The 27,432-nt window shown below is 46.2% G+C and overlaps 1 protein-coding gene across 1 annotated transcript; it reads left to right on the forward strand.

Moving 5' to 3' along the window:
• Positions 1–4,409: 4,409 nt before the first annotated feature.
• On the forward strand, positions 4,410–25,084 carry tzn (hydroxyacylglutathione hydrolase tenzing norgay). Its single transcript, XM_037430747.2, has 3 exons — positions 4,410–4,596; positions 11,373–11,796; positions 24,613–25,084. Exons 1-3 carry the CDS (start codon positions 4,525–4,527, stop codon positions 24,993–24,995), a joined length of 879 nt encoding a protein of 292 aa, XP_037286644.2. The 5' UTR covers positions 4,410–4,524; the 3' UTR covers positions 24,996–25,084.
• Positions 25,085–27,432: the final 2,348 nt, after the last annotated feature.

Raw genomic sequence — 27,432 nt, forward strand, 5'->3', positions numbered from 1 at the left:
ACATTTATAGGTGTTTATGAACACCCATGAACTATGTGTGTTAGGTCAAGCTACACCCGTGCGAGGGGGGTGCAACAAATAAAAACACCCTTGAAACGATGTCAGTTAGATGTATAGGTATACTTGATCAAATGAAGCGCAATTAACGGGACACCAAAAGGAGAGACACACAGGAGGAAATGGTTCGTCCTGTGTGTCTCCGCTTTTCGATAGAACAGTTGCGGCTTGGGCCAGTTGGTGATGCATATCTGTTGGAGTGGAGTACCAAGAAAGGGACAACAAATGAGGTGACACACAGGACGAATCGTTTCCCCCTGCGTGTCTCTCCATTTGTTTCCCGTTAATTTCGCTTCATTTGATCAAGTATGCTTATACATTTGAGTGGCATCGTTTCAAGGGTGTTTTTATGTGTTACCCCCCCCACTCGCACGGGTGTAGCTTGATCTCACACTCATAGTTTAGGGGTGTTCATAAACACCTGTAAAGGTATGGTGTAACGCCTCCTTACACCCTATGTTTTAGGGTGTTTTAGGGTGATTAAAGGGGTGTTGCCCATGGGACATAATACACCTTTCATGGTGCAAAAGATTTTGCAGTGTCGAGTACCAAGTACTCCAACTCGTTAACCACTTTTTTTAAACACACAACATGCCGCTCTCCCATATTAGAGTACTCTAAGTCGCCAAACACTTGTTCTAAATAACACGCTGTCTTCAGTTTACCTAAGAGTTTCCGCTTTCCAATAGTGGAGTACCTGCAGTACTCGAAATTGTAAACACTTATTCTAAACACACTAAATCGTCAATCATTTATTCCAAACACACGGATTTTCGGTAACATTCCGACCTTGACCGGCACACACAGAGAGAGAATAAGGATGATAGAAAGGTAGGGGGGTTAACCATGGCTGAGCCTGGTAGGCTACCTTGCACTGGGGAGAGGGTAAGGGGAATAAAAGTTAGAGAGAGAGAGAGACAGAGAGAGAGAAGGAGAGAAATGCCACTCATGTCATCGACAAAACGGCAGTAGATTCGCTCGCAGGATTTCAAGCTGGACGGTTGTGCCCTCGCGATCTCCGACGCCAGCGTAGCTCCCGCCGACTGGTTCGCCCTCCGCGGTCTCCTGACGCCGGGCAGCTCTTGCATTGTGGCGCCCCGCCCTTGGACTGCTTTGACCGGATCCCCACTTTCCTATCTCCTTCTTTTTTCCGCTGCTTGCCTGTCTATTTCTTCATCTATTTTCCTTCTATTCTTTTTATCCCTCCTTCCCCCCACCCCTATAAGGCACTGCGCCGTGTCGCCTGAAGGCAGACAGAAATTAGGTGCCTTTTTCCTCTTCCTTCTAACCACTACCACCACCAAAACGGCAGTTATGTGCTTAACATCCCAGACGGTGAGTCACATCCGTGTCTTAATCTATTGAGCACATTCGTTGCATTGACTTGTATGCGTGGTTCCATGCACCCAAAATCTTGCCGATAGTGAAGCCACGATGGTGCCGCTTGCGTTCTCAAGCAGCAGACTTCTGAAGGCTTGCGAGAACTGGAGTGACGGTGCCAAGCAGTTGCAACACGCTTTGAGCTGTCGGTGTCTGCTCGTTGAGTGCGTGTAGCGTTCTAAAGCGTTCACGATCAATTCCAAACACGTCTCATGATTGATATGTGGGGTTTAAACCACCGTGAAACACGTCTCGTGGTGTGTGATTATCAGATACAGATTCACGGTGATGGTTTTTTTTTTTTCTCGACGATGGCGCTGCGTTTATTCGGAGTAAGAAAGCGTCAGCTTTCGGTTTCAGTTCCGTACTAACGAAGCACCAACTCTAGTACGCTTGCATGCGAGACATTCTTTTTTTAACTTGTCACATTCGAATACACAGCAATACATTGGTGTTTTAATGCTCATTTCTTAAATGTACGTGCTGAATTATGACTTGTTTTTTTTTACTTCGTTTGTTTATGTACAATATTAATGAGAACTAACAGACAAGAAGTAATTTTAATGTAAACGTGAAGACAAAAAGGAAACGAAAAGTGGACGAAAAATTAACTTGCCACCTGCAGGATCCGAAACTGCGACTTTCGAACTACGCGACCTTCACGTTTACATTACAGTTACTCCTAATAACCAGTGGCGGATACATAAGGCGGTAAGTGGAATCACTCCCCCCCCCCCCCCCCACAGCCTGCAGTGTCAGCAACCCCCCTCACTATAGTGCTTGTAGTCCACCACCTATCACTAATTAGGACAAATGAGTGAAACCACTGCGAGCACACATTAACAGTACTTGTGCTATGAAGGAGTTTTTTTATTTCTGCTAGTAAAAGCAAAAAGTCATGACCACGCCCCTCTCTCCAATGTAAATTTGGCGACCGCTCCTCCCCTAAAATGTCGAGTTTTGCCTCGTGTTTCATTTTACACTGCAAGTTCAATATGCGCCTCTGTCGAATGATATAGGCCTGATTAATCAGTTGTTAAGTGGCTTCATTAAAGCTGCCACAGCTGGGCGGAAGCACATCCGCACTCGACGCACGACATAGGCGCATGCAACACGCACAGCTGCACTGGATGGCTTCGTAGTTTCTTTTTTAATTTTTTTTTCATTCAATTTTTGTGTTGGAGGGCGCTGAGTGTACAATCACCGGTAGAGAAGCTATAGAAATTCCAGCCTCTGCGTCATCCCCAAAGTGAGTACGTTGGTACCTAAATCGAGTTCGCTTACTTCCAATTCGTAGCGCTAACAAACTGTAATTGTGGCATTTATCGCTTTGCAAGCACCGCAAGTGCCCTAACCAAAAACGTTCAAAATGGAAATAAATGCGTGAGAAGTTAACGTACAGGGTCAGTCAAAAGTTCCCAGGCCTGACTATCCCACGTACGTATACACCAGAAACTTTTTTTTCGAACCCTGAACGGTTGATTTTCGCAATGCTGTTTAAGTATGGTGTCTGTAACCGCGTTGCGTACCAACTCAATAAGACTCCAATTCAGGCGTATGACATAATGACAGCGTTTAAAACGGTAACTTAAGTTTAAAATCCATATATGTTTCGCAGAAGTAAGTTCAATGCTTGTTTGTGGAAGTATATCGTTATATATTATACGTCCTGCCCTTCATATACCAGGGCTTTACTATGACTTCTTTGAAGGGGAAAAAGAAGATTTTATTGTTGTTGTCGTGACAGTAAAAAAAAAAACACGAATTTGTGAGTGCACGTGGTACGTACGTACAACTTACCGCGCATTCCCTAGCTCAGCATGCGTTTCGTCTTCTCATTTCCTCCTATAGCTAATTAATCCTCTTATATCTGACACCAAATTTCGACCAGTTCAATGGGCGCGAGCTTTTCTAGGCCAATAAAAGGTCTAAAAAACGTTCGAGTCTTCTTCGATCAGTCTGTCTGACGGGCTTGATTACGTGACTTGATGCAAGGCACCGCGGTGCAGACTAACGCTGATGTGTTCACTAGTTGCGTACCGACAAAGTGGTCACCAGTGCGTGCACCATGGCATAGAGAGCGAACATTAATGTCCATTTCAAAAAAGTGCCCCCCCCCCCCCGCCCCCCGTGAAAAACATTTCTGGCAATGCCCCTGCTTTTGATTGACCGGCCCTACGGAGTAGAGCAATGCGTTGTGTTTGGTTGGCCACGTTATCTTAAATTGAACAAGCAGAACGCTTTCGAAACCTTCACAAGCATATGATTCTATAGCACTGTGAGCTGATACATCGCGCATTTGTGGTTCAGCAGAACTGCGATCATTTTTTATAGTAGGGATCTTGGTGCTCTGGTTTACTTACCAGTCTTTGAAAGATCCTGATGCTCCTACTCCACTGTCCCTGCTGAAAGCAACAAGCGCCATAAAAATAGGTCACGCGATTTTCGGTTGACCCACTTTGTGGGATTGACCCAGATTCTCTGTTGACCCACTTTCCACACTGATCAGTGAGTTTCCACGGAAAAGGCAGATTTATCTCAGCCTGTTAAAGCACGCGCAAATATGCAGTTTAAATAAGATTAACGCTTCAGTTAGTGTGAACGTCATATTTTTGGTAAATTTCGCAGCTTTTAGAAGTCCCACGGCAATAAATAAGCAGTACGCATACATGGCCTTCGAGATAAAGCAGTCTTAAGGCCTCCACTAACCGCCGCAACAAGGGCGCTGCAGGTGCTACTGTCTACGAATCTTCAAGGCTATAACTGTGGCTTGGGGGAAACATGACGTCGCTTATTCCAGAATACCTCCAGCTATCTGAAGCGGTCACAGCGCTTACTGTATTTAATTGAAGGTGGCAGTCAAAATAAATCTTCGGCCAACTGCCAAGCTCGCAGCCTACGTCTTAACCGTCTTCAGTGGGGAATATGTGTTTACTTCTCCATACGTTATTACAAGTTTTACTAAATCCATGGATAGTAGTAGTTGCCTGACGTCACGCCCACTTGCTGGATTTATTCTTCTGGGCTCACGTTAGCTCGCGATCGTGTATAACTGTGATCGCCGTTTTTTCAGTTTCTTTTCCCTACATGTCAATAGCCACCCTCACCAGAAGCAAGCTTGTTGCTGCCTGTCGCAACCATCTTTTCCAGCGCCTTTACGTGAGAAAGTTTCTTCCTTTCACCGTTCTTCGTTTGAGGACTAGCGTTACTGGCATCGCGCGGCTGATTATCCAGTTTAGTAATCGAATACTGACATCGTCGTTGGTTTAGTACGTGGTGTCACTTGCTTGTAGGTGTTGCTCGGCGATACTGCAACGGGAAGCGTAGGCTGTGCCGCAAATGCGCGTTCGCCACTAACCATTTCGTCGTTTATTTAGCGCGCTCGTCTTGGCGCCGTACTTATTGGATTAGTTCCGATAAACAACGAACGAAGGTTCTAGGCGTTGCTGCTCTGCAATTCTGCAGGCACTTCTGTAAAACGCTGCAACAGCACGTTTCGGCATGCTAAGAAGTCTGCGAAGCATGCAAAGTGTAACCCACGCTTAAATCCTTGGAAACCATGCATGCTACCCTTGGCAACCAGGTGTAAGCGGCAAACATCGTCAGCGCAGTCTGTAGCGCGCCCGTTGCCGTCTTTTGTAGTCTTTCGCCACCGAAGTATAAACTCCGTTGTCACTGTCCCACCACGAGAGAATGGGCATAGACGTTGCGTCCAATCTCGTTTGACGTTGATGATGGTGATAAGTTTTACGTTCCGCGAGATAAGTAAGCCCCCTACTCCGCGTTACGGGCGCACAGGCCTAGGTTACGGAGGCCGGCTTTTACGCGATTAAAGCGGGCGAAGAGGATTTGGCTGGTTTGCTGCTGTGAAGCAGAGCCCTCGCACCGCAGCGGGGCTTTTCGTACCTCTCCACTATTTATGTTCAGCTTAGCCTCTGGGGAGCTATTGCCCTCCCATATTTTGTGGTCGAGCCTTCCTATCGTCCCGCAGTGCTTGCACTTATCCGTCTGTCCTATCATCGGTGTGAAGGACCAAAGGCAGAGCTATCCTTGACACACTAGGCCTGCTTGGAAACCACGAGGCAAGTAAAACGTCCCGCAAGACTGCCGAAAGAAAGAAAAAAAAAAAAAAAACCTGATCATCTCCCCCCCCCCCCCCTCCTCCTTGGTAACGTGCACTCCATATTGAACATAGAGAGGAGGGAAGGAGAGCACAAGCCGTAGTAAGACACTCGGACTCAATAGGCAGCAAGTCGGTAGTGTACCACTGTGGTCACCTCAATAGGGGGCACTTCAGCCATGGATGGATGGATAGATAGATGTGGCTGTACCCTTTAGATCGGGCGGCGGCTAACGCCACCGAGCCGTAATACTTAGTGAACTAAACATTACATTTATCTTTTTTTTTTTCCGTTAAATAGTGAGGTTGAGAATTCTTACTTTGCAGTGAAGGGTTTAATTCTCACTCGTGCCTTGACTTTAGCCACCAATCAGATAACCTCCTACCTGCTTAAAGTCTACCTGCTTAAAGTCTATTTTTCCCTCCCTGTCCCTAAACCCCAGTGCTTCGAAAAACTCTGCGCCATCATCCCTAACTATATGGTGAAGCTCTTTACAGAACATTATCAAGTGTTCGGCAGTTTCCTCTTCCTCTCCACACGCACTGCATACTGTGTCTACCCCTTCGTATTTGGCCCGATATGTCTTGGTTCGCAATACTCCCGTCCTCGCCTCAAACAGTAGAGAACTACCCCGAGTATTATCATAGATCCTTTCTTTGGCAATTTCCTGCTTAAAAGTTCAATAGATCTCTAGTGTGGACTTCTTAATCATGCCAATTCTCCACATGTCAGTCTCCGTTTCCTTCACTTTCTTCTTAACCGATAGTTCTTTTTGGTTTGGCCACCTGCTGTTTTCTAAGTATCTACCAGTCAATTTTCTGGCTCGCTTCCTCCCTTTTGTATCGACACTCTTCATGTACAAGTAACTGAAAACCTTCCTAGCCCAACGCTCCTCCCCCATTTCTCTCAATCGCTTCTCAAATTTTATCTTGCTGCTAGCTTCCCTGCCTTCAAATGATGTCCATCCCATATCACCTTGTACTCCCTGATTTGGTGTATTCCCGTGAGCTCCTAAGGCAAGCCTACCTATTCCACGTTGCTTAATTTCTAATCTTGCTTGAACTTCTGATCTCATGCTCAAGACCGCATTGCCGAACGTCAGCCCAGGAACCATGACTTTTTTCCATATTCCTCTCACAACATCATACCTATTGTAATTCCACAGTGCCCTATTTTTCATCACTGCTGCATTCCTGTTACCTTTAGTTGTCACATATATTTCGTGTTCCCTTAGGTACTCGGTCCCATTGCTTATTCATATGCCCAGATATTTTTATTTATCTGTTATCTCTAGCGTGACCTCCTGTATTCTAAGCTCACTACCTTCGTTATCATTAAAAATCATGACTGCTGATTTTTTCTTACTCAATCTAAAATCTAACCTACCTCCCTCATTACCGCAGATGTCCATCAATCTCTGCAAATCTTCCTTGTTGTCGGCCATTAGCACTATATCATCTGCGTACATTAATGCTGGTAGTGCCTGATCAATGAGTTTTCCTTGTTTGACTAAAGAGAGGTTGAAGCCAAGTCCACTTCCCTCTAATTTGGTCTCTAATCCTTGTAGGTACATCATGAATAACAAGGATGACGGTGGACACCCCTGCCTAAGTCCCCGTTTCACCTCTGTGGGCTCGGGTACCTGTTTTTCCCACTTTATAACTACCTTACTACCTTTATAGATATCCTTTAAAAGATTAGTGACTACATGTTCCACGCCTAGTGTGTCCAGTATTCCCCACAATTCCTCTTGAACCACGCTATCGTACGCTCCCCTAATATCCAAAAATGCTAGCCACAGGGGCCTGTGTTCCTTTTCTGCTATTTCGATGCACTGCGTCAGTGAGAACAGATTGTCTTCCAACCTCCTGTGTTTCCGAAACCCATTCTGCAGTTCCCCCAGCACCCCCTCATCCTCTATCCACGCCTGCAGTCTTTCCTTTATAATCTGCATCACCAGCCTGTAGACCACTGATGTCACTGTTATAGGACGGTAGTTGTTTATGTCAGCTTTGTCCCCCTTTCCTTTACAGATCATGCTCATCCTGCTAAGTTTCCATCCATCGGGAACTTCACCATCGATTATTATTGTGCTCACTGCCTCTCTCAAAGCCTGCTTAGACTTCGGACCTAATGTTTTTATCAGCCTAATTGGAATGCCATCTGGGCCTGTTGATGTACTACTAGGAACCCTTTTCTCAGCCCTTTCCCACTCTCGTTGTGAAAATGGAGCCATTGTGCCACTTGATCCATCCCTTTCTATTGTGGTGCATAAGGCACTTCTTTGTTGAAATTTTTGTGTCACCCTTGTTCATATATATTCAATAGCTTCGTCCCCTTCTAGCCTAGCACCCTGAGCTGTAGTTATAAACCTCTGCTCTAGGTTTGTTTTATTTCTTAGGGAGTTTAGATGGTTCCAAAATTTCACAGCTGCCTTTCTGTCCTTTTTATGTACTTCTGCCAGCCACTGAGTACCCTTTCTTGTAATCTTTTCATTGATCAGGAGGGATGCTTCACTTCTAGAGCTTAGAAAGATTTCCCATTTTCTTTCAACATCATCTGTCGGTTCACCCCGCTGCTTAGCATGTCTGTGTTCCCTAGAGGCTTCCTGACGTTTTGCTATGGCTCTCTTAACTTCCTCATCCCACCAACTCTTGGGCTTGTGTCTTCTTTTCCGAGGTGACTTGTCACGTGCCTTAGCAAGCTCTAGCCCAAACAGTCTAATTAGATTTGTGTATGTCCACAGATTTTTATTATCCTCAGTGATTACTTTCTCAATTTGTTTAGTAGCAATTTCTATTTGCCTTTCTGAATGAAAATTTTCCTGTAGTTGCTCATCTTGTCTCCTTCTCACTTTCGCTGCTCTTCGAAAACTTAGCTTGATACGTTTGTGATCACTACCCAGACTTCTGGAGCCACCTTCATCTATGTGCATTCCCCTGAGCTTATCATGCATCCTATGTGACATCAGTGTGTAATCTATCCTTGACTGCAGCCTTCCTACCTCCCATGGTATTTGCCCTTCACACTTCTCGGTACTGTTGCAAATGATCAAATCATGCCTTTCACACATATCCATGAGCATTTTGTCTGTTGAGTCAGTATAGCCATGTATATCTTCTACGTGTGCATTCATATCTCCTAGTATAATTATCTCGCACTCTCCTCCTAACTCCTCAATGTAATTTGATATACACTCTACCATTGCCTGGTTTTCCTTTCTGGCCTTTGCTCCCGTCCACAAGTACACAAAACCAAGGAGTGTCATTTGCCCTGCCACTTTCCCTTTTAGCCATAAATGTTCCTTGCATCCCTACTTGATTCTTTGCCAACCCATGCTCTTATGTATAAATGCACCAATTCCACCCCCCTTTTTGCTGCCTTCTGTTCTATTGCAATATTCCCATACATAGTCTGGATTGCAGGGTGGTTGCTCCAGGTCCCGAAGATGTGTCTCCACAACCCCATATACCATCAGCTCCTCCTGCCTCAATTGCTCTTCTATCTCTTCCCACTTTAACCTATTCCTGCCACCCTGCATGTTAATATGGCCTACGTCTGACTTAGCTCGGCCCTTGTGCTTACGTCGATTTCTTCTCTCACGGACTTCGTGTGGCTTGAATATTTGTGCCCCTTTAGGTCCGTCTTTGGCTACACTGTTGGCCTCAGTGCTCTGGGTCCCCCTAAAAAAGCTATGGCTTGGCGACCCATTCTGTTACCGACCCTCCTGCCCGTCGCACCACTGTAGTGAATGCCATCCTGTGCAAAGGGGCGAGCGCCGGGCTCGTACACGTCTTGGTTAACTTCCATAACGCTGTATCCGAGTTGCCAGCTCAAACCCTTGATCACACAATTGGCCTCCACTACCCTCCTTTCAATCCCACGAGGCTGCCCCCAGACCTCTGGGACTGTGCATATGGTCACATGCACACTCCCAGAGGCTTTTCGGAGCTTACGCATCCCATCCTCTAGCTTTCTTTGAAGTTTCTGATCCTTGCCCTTCAATTTCAATAGGGGGCACTTCAGCCGTGGTTGACAGTTGAAGTGCCCCCTATTGGCTACCATCATCAGAAGCGGCGACACGGACACAGCTGAAGGTGTGCGATAGCACTCGCGTTGGAATGGAAGCCAATTTCGTTATCAGTGATAGCAAAATGGCCATCTGGAATTCCGAAGAGTGTACGATCTCACCTGAATCATCAAGGGTTCTGGCCAGTCTAAACAGGAAAATTAGCCGAATTTGGACCCCAGTGCACCCATTCGTTCTGACGAGGCAGCCCGCTAGTCAGCCCGAGTTCTCTGCTCCCAGGTGACTGTGGAGCCGCCTGACAGCCTGATAGATGAGTGTCTGCCGAATTATACGGAGGTCGTAGCACTTGTGGTGTTCTGCCTGTTTTCTTACTTGTGTCTGTTTTCTCTTGCTAGCAAGTTTATCATAAAGATATCTGTTACTTAGGAGACAGATGTCACCCCAGGTTAAAAAACTTTGATAGGGAGCCAATCATAAGGCAGTGCCTGCAAGCTTGAAATTTTGTATTCCCGGTCTGGGCATATGATATCCAATCGCGTTTGTTCCTTTCAATGACATCAAGCACCTTTCATGTATTTTGGGTACGTAATTTTTATGTACGCATGCATGTCATTGTTGATGGTTTCAGCTGGGATCCTGAACTTGTTAAAACATTGTAGTGATTCTGATGCCACTGCTCAACCATATGCAAAGGTCAGTGCATGGACGACAAAACTGGGCATGTGTAGTATTTGACATTAGCAGTCAAAAATCACTTATCGTGTCAGTGGGAATAACCTAAATCAACTCTGCAGGGGGGCACGTCGCTTTTCTGGGGGCGGAGCTTGTATTTTTTCTTAGGTTGTAACCAAGCAGGACTAAGTAAAAAAATGCAGGAGGGGGAGCTATGCCTCGAAAGTGAAGATAGTTATAGCGCGAGAACTAAACGACGACACAGAGACAAGAAGAAGGCACAGAGACAAGAAGTCTCTGTGCCTTCTTGTCTCTGTGTCGTCGTTTAGTTCTCGCGCTATAACTATCGTCAGGCCATACCAACTAGCCCAAGCTGCCACACTTCGAAAGTGAAGCAAAAAATCCGTCATCTTGGCAGCGGCACGATAAAACGCCCGTGTTCAGCAAACAAAAAGCGGATTTTTACTTGCATGCCATGCCAGTTTAATATTGGTAATGTTTTTGAGTCGGATAGCGCTCGACGGGTACATTTGCGTTACAAGTTTTTTTAACAAGGCCCAAGGTCCGGGTGACTTTTATTGGTGATGAAGTCATCAATAGTCATCTCAATGGGTTACTTTCTCCAGGAACAACAATGTGTTAGATTATAATAGACCCTTTTCAAATTGTAAAGTTACATTTCCTGCTATGCAGTTTGAACAACTAATGGCGGCTTCTCATTTAGTGCAAATAGCCTGTTCAAGTGCACTTTGCTTACTCAATGACATGGAAAATGAAGTCTCCTTTCTTGGTATGAACATTCATATTAGACAAGCCTTAGTGTGTTGAACTAGGACCGTGCCTCCACTTGAAGCCCGACATGTGCCGCTATTACCTGTTCAAGTACGCAGTGCAAAGAAGCTCACTTGTGAATCATGAAAAGGGTTACATTTGCATTAACAGAACGAAACCAGTGTATCTCTTAGCGGGGAAAGGTCCAACAAAAGCATGGTTCTGAAACAAAACATGGCTCCGCCTTTGCCAGCAATGCATTGTTAGAGCTTTCGCTCATGCATTTTTTTTTTGAAATTCTTCCCGGTCGGACCTGACTACACACCTGCGTATGCTTGCAGGTGGCACCCCGCCCGGCACTCCGACGCACAATGCAGGTGAAGGTGCTGAAAGCGCTGGAGGACAACTACATGTACCTGCTGGTGGACGATGCAACACGCGAGTGCGCCGTCGTTGATCCAGTCGAGCCGGCCAAGGTGCTCGACGAGGTGAGCAAGCTTGACGTGCGGCTCACCACGGTGCTCACCACGCACCACCACTGGGACCACTCGGGGGGCAATGACAGGCTGCTTGAGCAGTCGCCCAAGCTGCGCGTGTTTGGTGGCGACGATCGTGTGCCACGTCTCACGGAGCACGTCACCGACAACCAGGAGCTGAAGGTCGGCAAGCTGACAGTTCGATGTCTTCTGACCCCCTGTCACACCTCGGGTCACGTTTGCTACTTTGTGCCGGCTGCGGACGGAGAAGCGCCCGCCGTCTTCACAGGTAGTTATGTCAAGTAGTGCACTCTTACGCTACGTTAGAAGTGTGGCAGGCAGTTTGGGCCAGTTGGTATGACATGACGATAGTCATAGCGCGAGAAAAGAACGACAACAAAGAGACAAGGACACGGGTGCTCGTGTCCTTCTTGTCTCTTTGTCGTCGTTCTGTTCTCGCGCTATAACTGTCATCACCTCTTACACTACCATAGCGCAAGGACAACTTAGGAGTGAGCATGGAGAAATGCAATTGAAGCAAGAAAGAAAGGCCATATTGTCAAGCACATGATCTCCACATGAAAGCGGAGCATACATTGCAAGCAGTTATGGCAGTGCAGGTGAATAGAAGAGTCGCTGCTAATAGAAGGTATTCACTGAGCTCGGCTTGCCAGGTAGTGCTAGTGAATGCCTACATCCGGCCAATGTAGCCATGGTCCTTTGTGTTCTGGCATGCGACAGTCTGATGTCACGAGTCATGACAAAAGATATCACACGAGTGGCCAAGCACCTCGGTTGTGTTCCTAAAATGGCGACTGCTCCCAACCACAGCTACGGCGGCTGCCGCACTAGTGCCTTTTGCAGATGTCTCGTAAGTAGCTCCTATACACTGTGTCTTGTAGGTTGTGTGTTTGGTCGTCACTGCATGGGAAACAGTGAAGGGAATGTCTTCGTGGAGTTTTGCTTGCCAAGGCTGACTGTATCTTGTTATGCTCGCTCCTGGTTGTTTTATTCCAGTACACTGACACAATCTTGAGGCATTGCAAAAAGGACATTTTGTTCTTTTTTTGGAATGAAGTGTTAATGATTCCCACACACAGGAAACTGGAAACACGTGTAAGATATCACCTGAGTGAAGACAGGGGTCGTGTTAAACAGATAAAGAAAGCGACAGCAGGTCGGTTTTTTTATTACCTTGCGCCAAAGCATTCTTCTTTCTCGTTACTGCCTTTTGTATCAAGGGTGCACCTGTGCGTCTGCGCCGTTATCTCAGTCTTCTCCGTAGCACGCACGTGGCATTTCCCTCCCTCCGAAAGATGTGTCGTCGCGATGCGCAGCCCAGGTGCTCTATTTAGAAAAGTCCACATGTATTCACTGGCTTCTACATGACGAGAGAGAGTTTGCTGGACACGTACGATTTCACGCGCCCAACATGCACATCTTCCGGCGACTGGAATTGTAACCGCTATCGAGAATGACTTCGTAGCTGACGTCGTTCAAGCGTCAAGTGACTGTGTTGCCCAAAGACCCTGTTGCAGTTTTTCTGAAAGTCTGCATCGACCATTGAGCACATGCAATATTCTTAGTTTGATATTCAAGTTTCCATCATACAGCATTTGGAAGACTACTGCGCCTTAATGGACATTATCATAAGTAGTCAACACAGTTCACTAGATTGGGGAACTCTGTTTTCTGGATGCAGGCAAATTTACGGTCGGAGCCTCTGGATGTCAATTCACCCCGTGCTGTTTACGCTGAACACATGCAGTCAATGGGAAACTACAGAGTGCTGCAAAAAATGTCAATGTGCTCTTGTAAACTTAACAGTTCAAAAGTGGCTTCGGGTGCATCGAAATGGAGTCCACTTTAAGAGATCCAACTGTGAGATGTAGCACGAGAGCTGGAGCTTGCTATGACTTCTGGAAAATCAGCGTTTCCGACTCTCTCCACTAATGAGATCTGTATTCCTTCCCCAGTTGCGTGAACTAAGTGACGGCACGATAATTAGTTGCCAGATGTACAGGTACACAACGTGCTCCCTAATAGTCGCACTGTGGCGACTTAAAGGGATACTGAACAAAACTTTTGCTGCCAATATTTTCAGCCAAATTGATAGATTGGATCCTGAAACCAATAGACACAACCTTCATTCCAAGCATAAACTATGGGAAAATAACGAATTTAATGCGTATAGTGGCGGCTTCGTGAACTAGAGAAGGTGACGTTTAGTGATGTCAGACTTGCCCGAAACGAGCAAACCAACAATGCCAGTAATTGCACGCTGCGAACAGCAACAGCAGTGAGCAGTGCTTCCGGCTGGCGGCAGAGCAACAGCGCTTTTGTGGAAAGAGAAGGGTGGGCTGAGAGTAAAAGTGTAGAAAAGGAAGAGGAGGACAAGAACACGTGCATCCTGTATGCGCTTCGGTGAGTCAATGTCATGGCTTGCACTCGCGAGCAGCCGCTGCGTGCTGACAATTCGTCAAACATACAACCAACTGTTCAAAAATATGGGAAATCGACTCCGTTTATCAGAACAGTGGCATCTTCCGAGTCGAATTTCGAAGTTCTGTCAGTTTTTCCCATTTTTGCTCAGTATCCCTTTAATGTTGCTCTGTTTACATACTTCTGCTTTTTCTCGTGCTAATTTGTGATAGGGTACCAGAAAGATTGTAGAGTTTGCATAGCACACTTAGTCCGCTGCTGCTGTCTGTGTCACCGTGCATAGGTTCTGTGAGCTCGCCATCGTCTAGCAAGGGCTGCGGGCGTTTGCTTACCAGCCTCACTACGAAATGCATGTTATCACCGTCTGACATATTCGTATTCCCCAAAGCATTGGCGGAAATCGCCATTAGGCTAATCTCCCTAGGAGTTGCACTCAAGGACGCTTCTTGGGTGTTTGGAGTGCACTAATTTGATGCACTCAATGTGCAGACACCCTGCGTAATAGTTTTATTGCCCCCCCCCCCGCGAAAAGTTTTTGCGAGACACAGGGGGTGGCACAAGCACTCCTGTGGGTTTTCTGTGTTCCCTCCAACAGTATCCGTATTTGTACGTCTGAAAAGTGTTGTTTCACTGCAATAGTAGGGAAAGTTGGGCGAGTTCGTTTGAGGACATTTTTGGAAACATTTCGGCGTGCACACAATAGACGAAAAATCGAAAGGCCAGAAGGCCGTTTGTCTTCCTGCCTTTCGGTTTTTCGTCACTTGTGTACGTGCCGAAATGTTTCCAAGAACGTGTTTCATCTGTTGTATCACTGTGCAGCCATACTTGAAAGAAATTTTGAGCAAATATGTATCTACCAAGATTTGAAAGCTTTGGGACTGTATTGTTGCTAGCTGAAATAGAAAAAAAAAATAAAGGTATGGCTCATTTGGAGGTTTGTGTTCTGAATATTAAAAGCTAGCAGTAAAGTAAAGAACATGGAGGAGACCAAGTGACCTTCTATTCTCTGCTTGCACTGCTAGAGGTGTCACTCTGGAATCTGAAATATGGTGTCACCCTCCAAATTGGCAGAGCTTTTTGCATTGGCTGCATGGGAAATTCACAGTCCTGAATGCCTACCTTCATGTCTGCTTGTGCATACGTTTGTTTGTGGTTGGTAGAAAATAATGCAACCCTGCCATGCCGACACTTGTGCATGATCATATTGGTTGTGGCTGTGCAGCCGCTCTCAGTACACGTAGACTGCTTGACATACTTTTTTCGAATGCACACTTCTCTTATGGACACTGTTCACGCAGGTGGGAAACAAGATGCGATTAGAGTGAAGGTGTTTAAAAAGGATGAGTGCTTTAATAACAGGGAAACGTTTTTTTTTATGCCCTGTGATTTTTTGTGTTACCCGTGTGGTTTTGGGTTAGTTTTGCTCTGAGTGCGCCTCAAGTTTGATTTACTTTATAGTCTTCACTGATAGTGCATTTTCCTCTAAATATGAATGAACAACTAGGCAATGCTTTTGCACCAGCTATTTAACAAAAGGCAGGCCTTCTCAAGTTCAAATACATGTGTGTTTTTTTTCCCAATGAGGCTGTTCTACATATAGATTCTAATTAATGATTATTATGATAGTACAGATGCTTGCATTTGATAGTAATATTAAATATTAATATTAAAATTTCATTGCAGTCATTGTTGGGATGACGGAGTAATTGTAGAGAAAGACTTCATGGGATGCGCTTGTCGTATGCCTGGCACAGCACAAAAACTTGTGCAAAGAGGGTGCAGGGAGCCAAGGCAGTTCGACACTCTTCTTTGATATAGTACATGTTGTTTGCACTAGCGAGATGGGTTACTGGGCTCGTTAGTACGCACTTTTCTCACACTGGCTTCTGGGCAACGCCATATTCCCCCTCCCGGCTGTTGTAAATGGGCACGGCCCTCCAAAAAATGCAGTGCCGTCAGCCTTTGTACTTCGATGCAACAGCCCGAAAACGATGCATCCCCTCTCGCTGGTGGGAACGTCCATTGTAACCCTCCCTGTGCAATAGATGGACTAGGAATAACAGAGTTGTTACATATTTTGTGGCGATGTAATTGATGCAGACTGGGAATCATGGTTGTTCCTATGCATAAAAGACTGTGTAAGATCCACCTAATTTATGAGCGCCATAGTGCAGAGATTGTTTTAGGGTAATAGTATGTACCTGTGTGTACATATAACTCAGGGTGGTGTGTGATATTACTGATATTACTTGTGGTGTGCTGTGTAGTGCTGAAGAAAGGAGGTGAGAGTACTAACACATAATGTACACATACTACATATATCCAATTGTTACAAAAGTGCAGTGGTGTTTCAACAACCTAAATGGCATCCAGTGCTCCGCAGATAGCACAAAACGGTGTATACTTATGCTGTTTTGCTGATGCCATGCGTAGCATAGCGCATAGCTGCATAGCGTAGCCAGGAGAGCAGCTTTTGATAACGCTTTGGACCCAATGCTTGCCAGCACAGTGAAAAGCAGCTGACAAACAGATAAGCTAAGCGCACAGTCAGTGTTGACAATATGTAATGACATGTTGTCGGGACGTTATTTGCAACGCAGTAAAGCCGGCGACCCTATAAACAAAAGTGATAGCGAGCCTCGTGCGAGTGAACTGTTTGGTTGGCTTAGTTATACAGAGTTAGGCATCGTACATTGCCGAGTGATTCTGCAGAGAGTCAGCTGACAACTTCAGCACACTTTGGCATGTCAGTGCCACAGTGAATCAGCTGCTGGCTTCGGGTCGTTGACGGATTGAATCCACTAGTACTCAGTAGATAAATAACAGCGAGAAAGAAGCCCTCAACTTTTCATGTAGTTTATTTTCACGAGTACTCTTGTTACACTGGCACTTCTAAATATAAATATCTAGATGAACGAAACTTGCCTCTGAAAGTTCACTTTAGAATGGACTCTCCAGTCTGAGTGCATTACAGCTGGCAGTAGCTTCCATATCCATCTAATGTTTTGGTTTGACTAGAAACAGCGTGTGGAGAAGATAACAAAGAAATCAGTGTGTAATCAGCTGGACAGTGATTCACAATGGTAACTGTTAACGGTCACTAATACACAGTAACGAGTGTTTAGTGCAGAAGAAACTTTAAGACAACTAAATGTAAAGTTAGTGTACTGCATGTAGTGTCCCTCATTTATCCATCCCTGAGTTTCCTGCACGCTGGGTAATAGCTGAACGGCGGCTTACTTTCAGCACTTTCTGGGCCCACTGATTCAGTCAAGACGTGTGGTCAAGTGATAGCACATTGGAAGTTCGAACCAATTTTAAACAGTTATTTGAGTTTTTTGTAGCATTTTCAGACTCTGAACTATTACCAACGTAATGCATGAAAGAAGAGAAATCGATCAAAAGGCCCCCTTTTTTTTGTTTGACAAAGCTGTGTGATACCAAGAAATAACTGAGCCAGGCAAGCTTTTCATTCATAATTTCATTTTGAATAGTTTCATGATTTTTCAACATCAACAAAAAAAACCACGGAATGCACCCACTTCTTTTTTTCGTGTCTATATCATCTTGACTTGGTATGGTTCACTGCTAACTGTCTGACGGCAAAATGTGATTTTTGTTCAACTTCACCGTGTTCCTCTTCCATGGTCGAACATTCATTTCTGTAGCAAAAGCAGTGCAGCCTCCTATCTGTCGGTTCTCTTATTTATGTACATGTCTTGAAGAGCTGGGGTCTCTTTTGTCATACGTGTAATTGTGCTAGCAATCTTTCCAGATTCTGATCAGTATTTAGGTTATCTGTCGTATCCATGCAAAGTGCTTGTTCAATGCTTATGCGCTTTTTATTAGTAGCGATAGCACACTTGTCATACACATACCTCACTGTCTTATCAGCTCTCACCTCTCGATCGGGTGCGCCATCCTTGGCTGAAGGAACTGTAGTTCAAATGTTGGTGGTAGTTGCATCTTCAGGCCTTGCTATCTGAGATTGAGTTGCACTGCTGTTTGGTTCAATGGCAGTTGAAAATTCCCGTTAGCAGGAGTATTATATCTCTAGATTCACAAGCCATGAAAGCATGTTTATTTTCTTATATTCCTCTCAAGGGAACAGTTTTGTGTGGTCACTGTGAAGCCCCACATTTGCATTGTACAAATGGGGCATGGGAGAAAAAACCAGGAAAAAATAATTGTTGATGTCTATTCATTAACGTTTGTGCAAAAACAGTGCAGCAATACAGGGACAAAGGGTGACACAATAAGATGGTGCCTGCCTCGTCTCCCTTTATCCTTGACATGCTGCCCCGCCGCAGAGGTCTAGTGGCTAAGGTACTTGGTTGCTGACACGCAGGTCACGGGATCGAATCCCGGCTGCGGCGGCTACTTTTTCTATGGAGGCAAAAATGCTGTAGGCCCGTTTGCTTGCATTTGGGTGCACATTGAAGAGTCCCAGGTGTTCAAAATTTCCGGAGCTCTATTACAGTGTTCCTCATAATCATATGGTGGTTTGGGGACGTTAAACGCCACATACCAATAAATCGTTGAGATGCTGCACTTTCTTAAGATGAGTTTTAACCAGCTTGCTCAGTGGTCTGTTCTATCAACATATGATTAAACATATGCTTGAACAGCAATATTATAAACTTTGGAAAACAACACAAATATTTTGCATGCTATACATATTAACTAACTGACATTCTCCATCTCTCAAGCATCATGGTCATCGCAAAACGAGTCACTCATTGCAAGATTCTCAGCCAGTAATCTGCCCATTGTCATTGTACAAGGGTAATATTTTTATGCAAAACAACCTGATTTTCTTTTTTGGTATTTCAATAATAATGCCCCTACTTAACAGTTCAAATTATGCAACACGTATAAAACTCCAGTTGTAAGAGCCAGTCATCATCTATGCACATTTTTGATGAAAAGAGGGATTTCCTTCTTTCTCAGCTGTTGCACAAGGGTATAGAAGCTGCCACCACAGCGTCAGCAGGGCATTTTCGGGAGAACACGCATGTTAAGAACAGCCGAGAAAGGATTGTGGCGGCACCTAGAAAGCCTTCGTTGACAAGGTGCATAGGTACACTTTCAATGGAGAAGGGTAATTTGCCAGTGCGAACAGACCTAAATTTGTCTTTGGTATTTTCTGAACAGTGTCTCTACTTACCGTATTTACTCGATTCTACCGCACCCTCGATTGTAACGCGCACCCGATTTCCTCGACGAAAAAAAAAAAAAAGGTAAGACATCGATTGCAACGCGCACCCATTTTTCTCGCTCGCCCCCACGATCACACCACTCGAAAAATTAACTCCTTTCGGGAGCGTCTTCCATTTAAATAAAAGGTACGGGGGAAGCTTGTGCCCATCTGATGTGCAACAGAGCATTGCCGTCACTCTAGTTTTTTCGTGGCCCGATGTCAGCACGCGAACTTGTTTCGCCCCCTTCTTCTCGCCGATTGTGGTGCCAGGCATGTCGAAGTAAAGAGGCGTCTGATCGGCATTCCCGATTTGCCCGAGCAGGTAGCCGTTGTGCCGCAAGTTTAGGACGAACCTCTGAAAACTGTGAAGCTTTTCATCGTACTCCTCCGCAAAACTTTTCACATATGCCCGTTCACCTTCGGAGGGAAAAGCCTTTCCTCTTCATAAAGTTAGTTAGCCAGCACCCGCTCGCTTTAAACTGGCTCCGCATTAGCCCTTTTTCTAAGGCTAACTGCATAGCCCGCACTTGGAGCAGTTCTGTCGTCACGGGCCGCTGTGCCGCTCGCTGCTCAAACACATACTTGCCGAGCAGCTCTTCAATTTGCGAAAACCGACCCTGCTGTGGTCCACTGAAGCCTTTGCGTGAACTTAATAGAGCGGTTGACTGGGCTAGTTGGTATGGCATACTTGGGTTTTAGCAGCGCGAAAAATGCACAAAAGACAAGAAAGGGACGAGACAAGCACTGACTTCCAACTGAAATTTTATTGACGAGAAGGCCGTTAAGGTGATAATCTGTATCTTAAAATACGTCATTTTTTCACTCTTTGTGCTCCATTGCATATTAACGGCCTTCTCGTCAATAAAATTTCAGTTGGAAGTCAGTGCTTGTCTCGTCCCTTTCTTGTCTTTTGTGCATTTTTCGCGCTGCTAAAACCCAAGTAAAACTTTGCGTGAAGCTTTGCTGTCGACAATCTTCTGCTTTTGTTTCCGCCAGTCCCGCACGCACGTTTCAGGAACTCCGAACGACCGCGATGTGGCCCGATTTCCATCCGTTTCTGCACACGCGATCACTTTTCTTTTAAAAGCGGCATCGTGGTGCACTCGAGTTTTCGGAGTCGGCCCTTTCATGCAGTTGATGCAAATCCACTACAAGATGACGAACTCCTCAGCACACGTACGAAGTGCCGCACATGGGAAACACATAGGCAGAAATGGCCAACGCACCATGCCGACGCACGTAGGGGGCGGCCATTTTGAAAATGCCGATGGCAATAGAATGACCGCATTCATTTTTTTTTTTCGTACTCGATTCTAACGCGCATGTGATTTATGAACTCGCTTAACCGCAAAAAAGGTGCGCGTTAGATTCGAGTAATTACGGTAACACCTCAGGTTATGGAACATTTCTAAGGCTTCGGTGTTTTCTCTTTGTAGCCATCCTGTCGAAAGAAGTATGGTTCATTCAGAAACCCCTTCTTCGAAATTGCATATCCGACAGCTGAGAAGAATAGATAGTGAAACCAAACGTCACAAAACACACTAACTACGTCAGAAAAACCACGGGGATGCTTTAGTGAGGAACAGAAGGGGGTGCATGTGCGACCCAAGGTATATGCTGTGCATATACGCTTGCACAGTGAAAGCATGTTTATTTTTCTCTCTGTGCCACTGGCCGTGTTGTTGGCACCTGCTCATTTTCCTCAGAAAAATACAGAGAGGGGCATTCTGTTTCATGTTGCTATCTTCTCTCTTTCTCTCTCTTTGATGCGTCCATACAAGCATGGTCCATTGCAGTTTCCGTTCGGGATATAATTCTCCTCCTCTAGGTACAAACGCTCCTCCTCAAAAAAGAAAAAGAAATTCAGTTTCGCCACTCTGAAACCTGAAGTGTGTAGCACGGTCAGGCAGAGCTTCCCGTTTGTAGAGTTCCCGTTGCTTCGTTTGCCATACCATTGATGACGGCAATGTTTGATGTAAGCATGTGCGGTTTACCTGGCACGAGTAAAATCTTGTTAAGGCGATTCGCAAACTTGGTGGGTGGCATGTGTACCACCTTTTGATGCGCCTTTTGGACTTGCTGGTTTTCATGGCAGTAGAGATGTATACGTCGTTTACAGCGAGTTCCGTCGGGTCATTTCCACCATTCTGTGTGGTGTCATAGAAGAGTCGGTGAGAGAAAAAATTTTGCGCTATGTCTCAGCCACGTGACCCCAAGGTGTTTTAGCGATTCCAAGTTTGTTATTGCGGTTGCTTTTGTTTTGGTCATTTCTGTTTCTTATGCTATTTTGTTTGTTCATTTCAACCCGGTGTTGAGCATTACTAACCTTGTTATGGCTTGCATTGAGCACTTTACTGTGAGCGTGAACACGCCACATGAGTTCCATGGATGGATGACAAGCTGGTCTCCAAAAACGCTACGCAGTTAAGACGACCGTGTGCATGCGTTCGCTCAGGCAACGTCAAGTTCCTCCTTGAACGTGCGTCGTCATGGCAAGGGACATGTGTAGTGTCGGTTGGTCTTCTCTTCCACGCACTCCTCTCAGTCGGTCGGCGATAGCCAACGTTGAACTGCGGGAAATTTTTGTTTGTGCACTGCAGCACTCGATTGGTGCTTTCTCCACTACACTAGTCGATGACCGCTGAGTTTCTTTAAAAAAAACATGGCATGTCCTCGAAGTGAATGATGATGAATGGGGGAAGCAGTGGGATCGTTCGGTGGTACCATCAATCACCCGCGACATTGATCACTCTAGCATGTTTGTGGGTGACAAAGCAGGGTACAGTTATATGCAAGGTTTATTGGTCATAAATGATATACTGTGTTGATTTGCGAGTACCGTTCTGCCTTCAACATTACTGCTTTGTGGTATTGGATCTAGCCTGAAGTCGGCAAAGATGAGATCTGTGCACGTTCCCTGATGGTTGTCGGTTGGCGACTATGCTCTGACGTCGCCAACAGTTGCACGTGACATGGCGAAAATCATTTTACACGACATGCGTAGTTTATGTATTTGTTGCTTGAAGAGATTGATAAATCTCTAGATAAATAATGAGACTTAATAAGGGAATGTGAGCGTTCTTTTTTTCATTTTTTTTTCTCGTGAATTGCTGCAAGATGCGAGGCTAATTCGCCTTCGAGCACTCATTGTGCTGATCTGTTCTACTGTGTCTAAGCCAGCGTTTCCAAACCATCCTGCAGAAATAGGCAGTAGACCTCAAAACAACGCTGGTCAATAACAATAACAAAAAAAAAAACTCTGCTCGCGTGCACGGGGGTTGGGCTTGTTCGGGCACGTCATGTGCACGTGACCTCTTGGTTGGATGCCGGAGAGTGTAGGGAAGAAATTCGGCTTGCGAAGGCTAAGCGGAGGAGCGGCAAGGGTTTCAAGCTCGTCTCCTCTCATCCTCATTTCGCGCCACTTAAAAAAAAAAAAACTGTTTTCTCAGCTCGTAATCAACCGAATGAAAACATTTTTGTGGCAAAATGTTCCTCATCGGACACCCAACGATTTCCACGGTCTTACTCAAATTTGATATGGGGCGTGCTGAGTGGCCCTTTAAGGAGCTTCGCCCCTAAAAGGCATGGATCATCCTTACTCTGAAGTATAATACAAAGCCGAAAGTTGTCTTTGTGGAAGTTTGTGTATTACTTATTGACATATGATAGCTTGTACAATGTTGAATGTTTGACGTAGATGCGCCCACGTTGATGCCTGGCACACCTCCGTCCTGATGGCTACCACTGATGATGGTGACTTAATTCTTCTGGTTGCTGGAGTCGTTAACAAATACCTGGACACAGTGTATGAGAAATCCCACTCAAAAATGGTATGAACAAGCACATGATACACACTGGTATTCGATATGCATACCTTCAAAGTGTCGTCAGCTGAAAAGAGAAACAGCTCGGTGTGCGCTCCACAGTAGTACGATAATCTATGCTGATATAGTCATGCCTACACCACCACACTGTGCTCTTAAGGAACGCGAGAAACAGAGATTTGCAGCTTGAGCCATGAACGGACAAAGGACTTTCCGGGTCAAGCTGTGAATGTGTGCCTACTGCTTTGGTCCGTCGACAGGGCTGCCTTTCAACGATGTCTATAGCGGAATTTTGATGAGTCGGTGCTATCACACTCGAAAACTCGGACTGCAAAGGAACACAGTTGGTGCTTGTGGAAGCTGCTCTGCTCGGAAAACGAGCTATCACACACTAACACGATGCGAAAGGCAAAGAACATAACTATAGTGTCTCGAGTGCATTCTCGACGCCAAAGCGGCTGGTGTTCCTTGCTAGCACCGAGATGCCCGAACTACGTCGTGAACTAATCACACCCTATCGATGCTGTTTAGTGTCATTACGCAGCATTTGACTTCACTCCTTCCAGATGGCGGCACCACCCTGCCCGACCAGCCAGCCAGGAGAACAGTGGCAAATAATGCGTGTGAGAAAGATAATAAGGTTGGGTGAAAGGCAAGGAGGTTAACCAGAAGAAAATGTCTGGTTTGCTACTCTGCACTGGGGAAAGGTAATGGGCATGAAAAGGTAAAGTGGGAAAAAAGAGGGAAAGGGATGGCTAAAGAAAAGAAAATAGAAAACACGCACACACTCAAGCATGGGAGTGTCGCAGTCGTATTACAAGTCTGGTTGACCACAGAAACTTTAGCAGTGACTTCGTCGCTTTTTGGCTGGAAGGTCGAACGTCCCGGCACTCTAAAATTGATTGCTTCGAAAGCGGCCGGTGATCGAACCAGACTAACGTTGCCGAAAGCTGTTATATTTGGGAGCTATAATGAGGACAGTCACAATTATAGGACATGAGTAATGCCACAGTAAATGATAATGCTAGTTTGGGGAGCCTCATGCATGTGCGTCAATAATGCAATGGATATAGCGCTGAACGCCTATCATCAGTGATCGAAGGTTGTAGGTTTGATTCCTGACGAAGGAACTTTCTTCTAGTTTTTCTTCATTATACATTTGTGTGCAGTTTACAAACTCCATATCCCTGACAGAAACAATGCAGCGAAGTGTTGGTGGACCATGAAATAAAACATTTTTGTATTAAAAAAAAAGACCCTGTGTCTATTTATCAGTCCATGCTAGCTAAGACAATGCTTTGGCTTGATGTCGAGGGATATGGCACCAGTGGTTCCTAGCTGTAGTGTGTTGACCGTGGATGGATGAATGGGTGAATGGAAGGATTTTACGAGCATCCCATTTGACCTCAAGTGCTTCCAAATCCTCTCTCAGCTCTGTAGTATGTATAGTTGAGGCTCCTAGAAAACTTTACTAGATTCGGGTACAGTAAAATATTAAGTGTTAACGGCAAGGTAAAAACAGCTCGCCCTATTTGGAAACACCGAAACACATTCGCAGAATGGTCTACACAGCTTCGATGGACAATTCTGCCGTTTGTTCGGGTAAAATTTTTGACGGGTGGACATCCTTCCCCCACAGGCGACACGCTGTTCATCGCTGGCTGCGGCAAGTTCTTCGAGGGCACGGCAGACCAGATGTACAAGGCGCTGGTCGAGCGACTCTCTAAGCTGCCAGACGACACGCGTGTCTACTGCGGCCACGAGTACACGGTCAACAACCTGCTGTACGCATCGACGGTCGAGCCGGACAACGAGGCGATCAAGACCAAGCTGAACTGGGCCCGTGAGAAGCGCGCCAAGAAGGAGCCCACCGTACCGTCGACCATCGCCGAGGAGCGCAGCTTCAACCCTTTCATGCGCGTCGGCGAGGCCTCGGTGCACAAGCACGCCAAGCTCGACGACCCGGTCTCCACCATGGCCTTCCTGCGCAAGGAGAAGGACCACTTCCGGCCGTCGGCTTGATCCTTGCGTCGGTTATCCTCGTCAATCTGTACTCGCGTTATAGACATGTCCAAATTATAGCTGTTGCCCGTCTCGATTCTTTTCACAAACGTCTATTACTCGGCTCTTAACAGACCACTTCCAAACAAGGTGGAGGTGGTCTCTACAAAACTTGCCTTCTCAGACAAGCAGACCACTTTTGGGCCCAACTCCTGGCCGGTTTTGATTACTCAATCCTCGTTGATTGTTACGTGCGATCATAAGACGGCCCAAACATGAAGCTATTACCCGTTTCCCGCGGCTTGATCTTTGTCTCGGTTCTGTAGTTGAGTGCCACCTGTACTCGCGTTATGCCCAAATATACAGCTTCTGCCCATCTCCGTTCCTTTAACAAATGACTGCTACTCTGCCCTCAGTATACCGCTTTTAGGCAAGTAGTAGCTGGTCTTTAAAAGGCCTTCCAGCGCCAGGACTTCTCTATTGGCTCTTGATCCGTTTCGATTTTCAGGCACTCGTTGACCGCCTTATGTGCCAGTGTTGTAAGGCAACTTAACGATGCATCTCTTATCCGTCTTTTTTATTGCGATCACTGTTATAGGGCCACTCGAGCCACAATTTTGCCGTCGCCGTAAATGTTACTGAATCGACTACGTCGCCCTGTGCGTCCTATATTCTATGCGCGAGCGAAAGCTATCGAAGGCCGCAAATGGGCGTGGTTGTAGCGGGGATGAAACACGCCGGCCTTCTGTGCCCGGCGAAGGAGCGTGAACGGTTGAGGTTGAGGGGAGCAAGGAAGTTCTAAAAATTTCCGGAGTGGAAATTATTGCTCAAGAGTGAAGCCGTGCCCCTCCCCCCAATGTAGCGGCTGTGTCCACCATCTTAGTTGAGGTATGATAAACTCTTGAAGGAAACTGTGCATTATCCTTGCATTGGCAACGAGTTTAATGTGGCAACTTTTTCAGGTTATACGCTGCTACAAGTGTGTCTTTCATTGCTACTAGCTTTCCTTTATCAGCCTCGAAGTCTTCGCATATTTTATTGGAAATCGAGTTGCCAATAATCATCTCGATTGCTACTTTTGTCTGCAACATTTTATTTGATAGTGTGTACACTATAGTGGAACAAACCCATTTATGTCTAAAAGGGCACCGCCCAAAAAGAGCACTTTCTTACGAGATCTTTGGAGGGCAAAAGCTGTTTCAATATCACTGGCAAGGAGTTGCGGGAGCTAGCACTCCGGTCTTTTTTTTTTTTAGTCTCCTTGGGGGGGGGGGGGGGGGTCGCTCGGACCCCGGTGTGTGTGCTATCTCGAAAAGAGATGGCGGCGCACGCGACAGCGTCAGAGATAGCGCCGATTGCCCCTACCCTTGTCGGTAGGAACGCTGTACCTAAGCATGCTACTTTTGTGGGTAGCCCGAAAACAGACCCGGCTCATTTCGCGCTTGCAAATCGTACCTTTCGAGTCGACGGCAGAAAACTTACAAGACCCCTGCCAGTGAAAGTTTCGTTCGAGACTTTTTACGGTATGTGGCTATGTGTCGGGTAGTACTGAAATCGAATCGTAAATGCTGCGAAACATGGCCTAATTAAAGCGTCGTTAATTTAGAACAACTTTGCGTCAGTTCAAAATGCGCGCCTACATATCACTGTGGGGGAGCGCCTAATATCACTTGCTTTTGTATAGTTAAAGCGCTGTTTTTAAATGAAAGGGGGGAAGTGTTAAGAACCAATCGATGCGCGGGTTTCGGTATTGTTTAGGGCCTCTGCGCGCACTTCTCGCACAGCCGCAGGTCGTTGCTCCCTACGGGCCGTTCCACGCGCTTCCCGCACAGCCGCAACGCACATGCCGGGACCCCTACCGCACCCAAGCGGGGGACAAATAAGCCAATCGGCGACACTCTTTCACCCTCCGCAACGTCGCCAATTGGCTTATTTGTTCCCCGCTTGCGTACGTGGGGAGGGGGGGGGGTCACGGCACGTGCTTTGCGGCTGTGCGGGAAGCGCATGGAACGGCGTCACACAAGCGCTCCCCGCCTCCCCCACCGCAGTGCAACACGGGCAGGTGTCCCGCCGCGTGCCCGTGTTGCGCCGTGGTGGGATGCGGGGAGTGCTTGTAACTTGGGCAGAAAGCAACGACGTGACTGTAGATCTAGGAGAGGTGGCAAACGTTTGGTTTCGGCGCGAGCTTTTTGTCTCTGCAGTTGGGACATCCGTGTCGTGACTGTCTGCGGTTTCACTAGAACCTCTCTGCGCTGAGAATCGACGTAGAAACAACCTAACCTAACATTCCTAAAGCCCAGCAACTACCGAGGAACCTCCGTCACTTATGGTCATCATCGTCATCAGCCTGACTACGTCCACTGCAGGACAAAGGCCTCTCCTATGCTCCGCCAGTTAACCCGGTCCTGTGCTTGCTGCTGCCAATTTATACCCGCAAACTTCTTAATCTCATCTGCCC

Source organism: Rhipicephalus microplus, chromosome 7 (assembly GCF_043290135.1).
Source record: "Rhipicephalus microplus isolate Deutch F79 chromosome 7, USDA_Rmic, whole genome shotgun sequence".
Classification (NCBI taxonomy): domain Eukaryota; kingdom Metazoa; phylum Arthropoda; class Arachnida; order Ixodida; family Ixodidae; genus Rhipicephalus; species Rhipicephalus microplus.

What these genes read in the sequence shown, in the direction of transcription:
- tzn (XM_037430747.2), top strand. Translation starts at nt 4,525, where the DNA reads ATGTCAATAGCCACCCTCACCAGAAGCAAGCTTGTTGCTGCCTGTCGC. An exon ending in ATCTTTTCCAGCGCCTTTAC is followed by an intron (nt 4,597 to 11,372) that starts GTGAGAAAGTTT and finishes GTATGCTTGCAG; the next exon opens with GTGGCACCCCGCCCGGCACT. An exon ending in AGCGCCCGCCGTCTTCACAG is followed by an intron (nt 11,797 to 24,612) that starts GTAGTTATGTCA and finishes CTTCCCCCACAG; the next exon opens with GCGACACGCTGTTCATCGCT.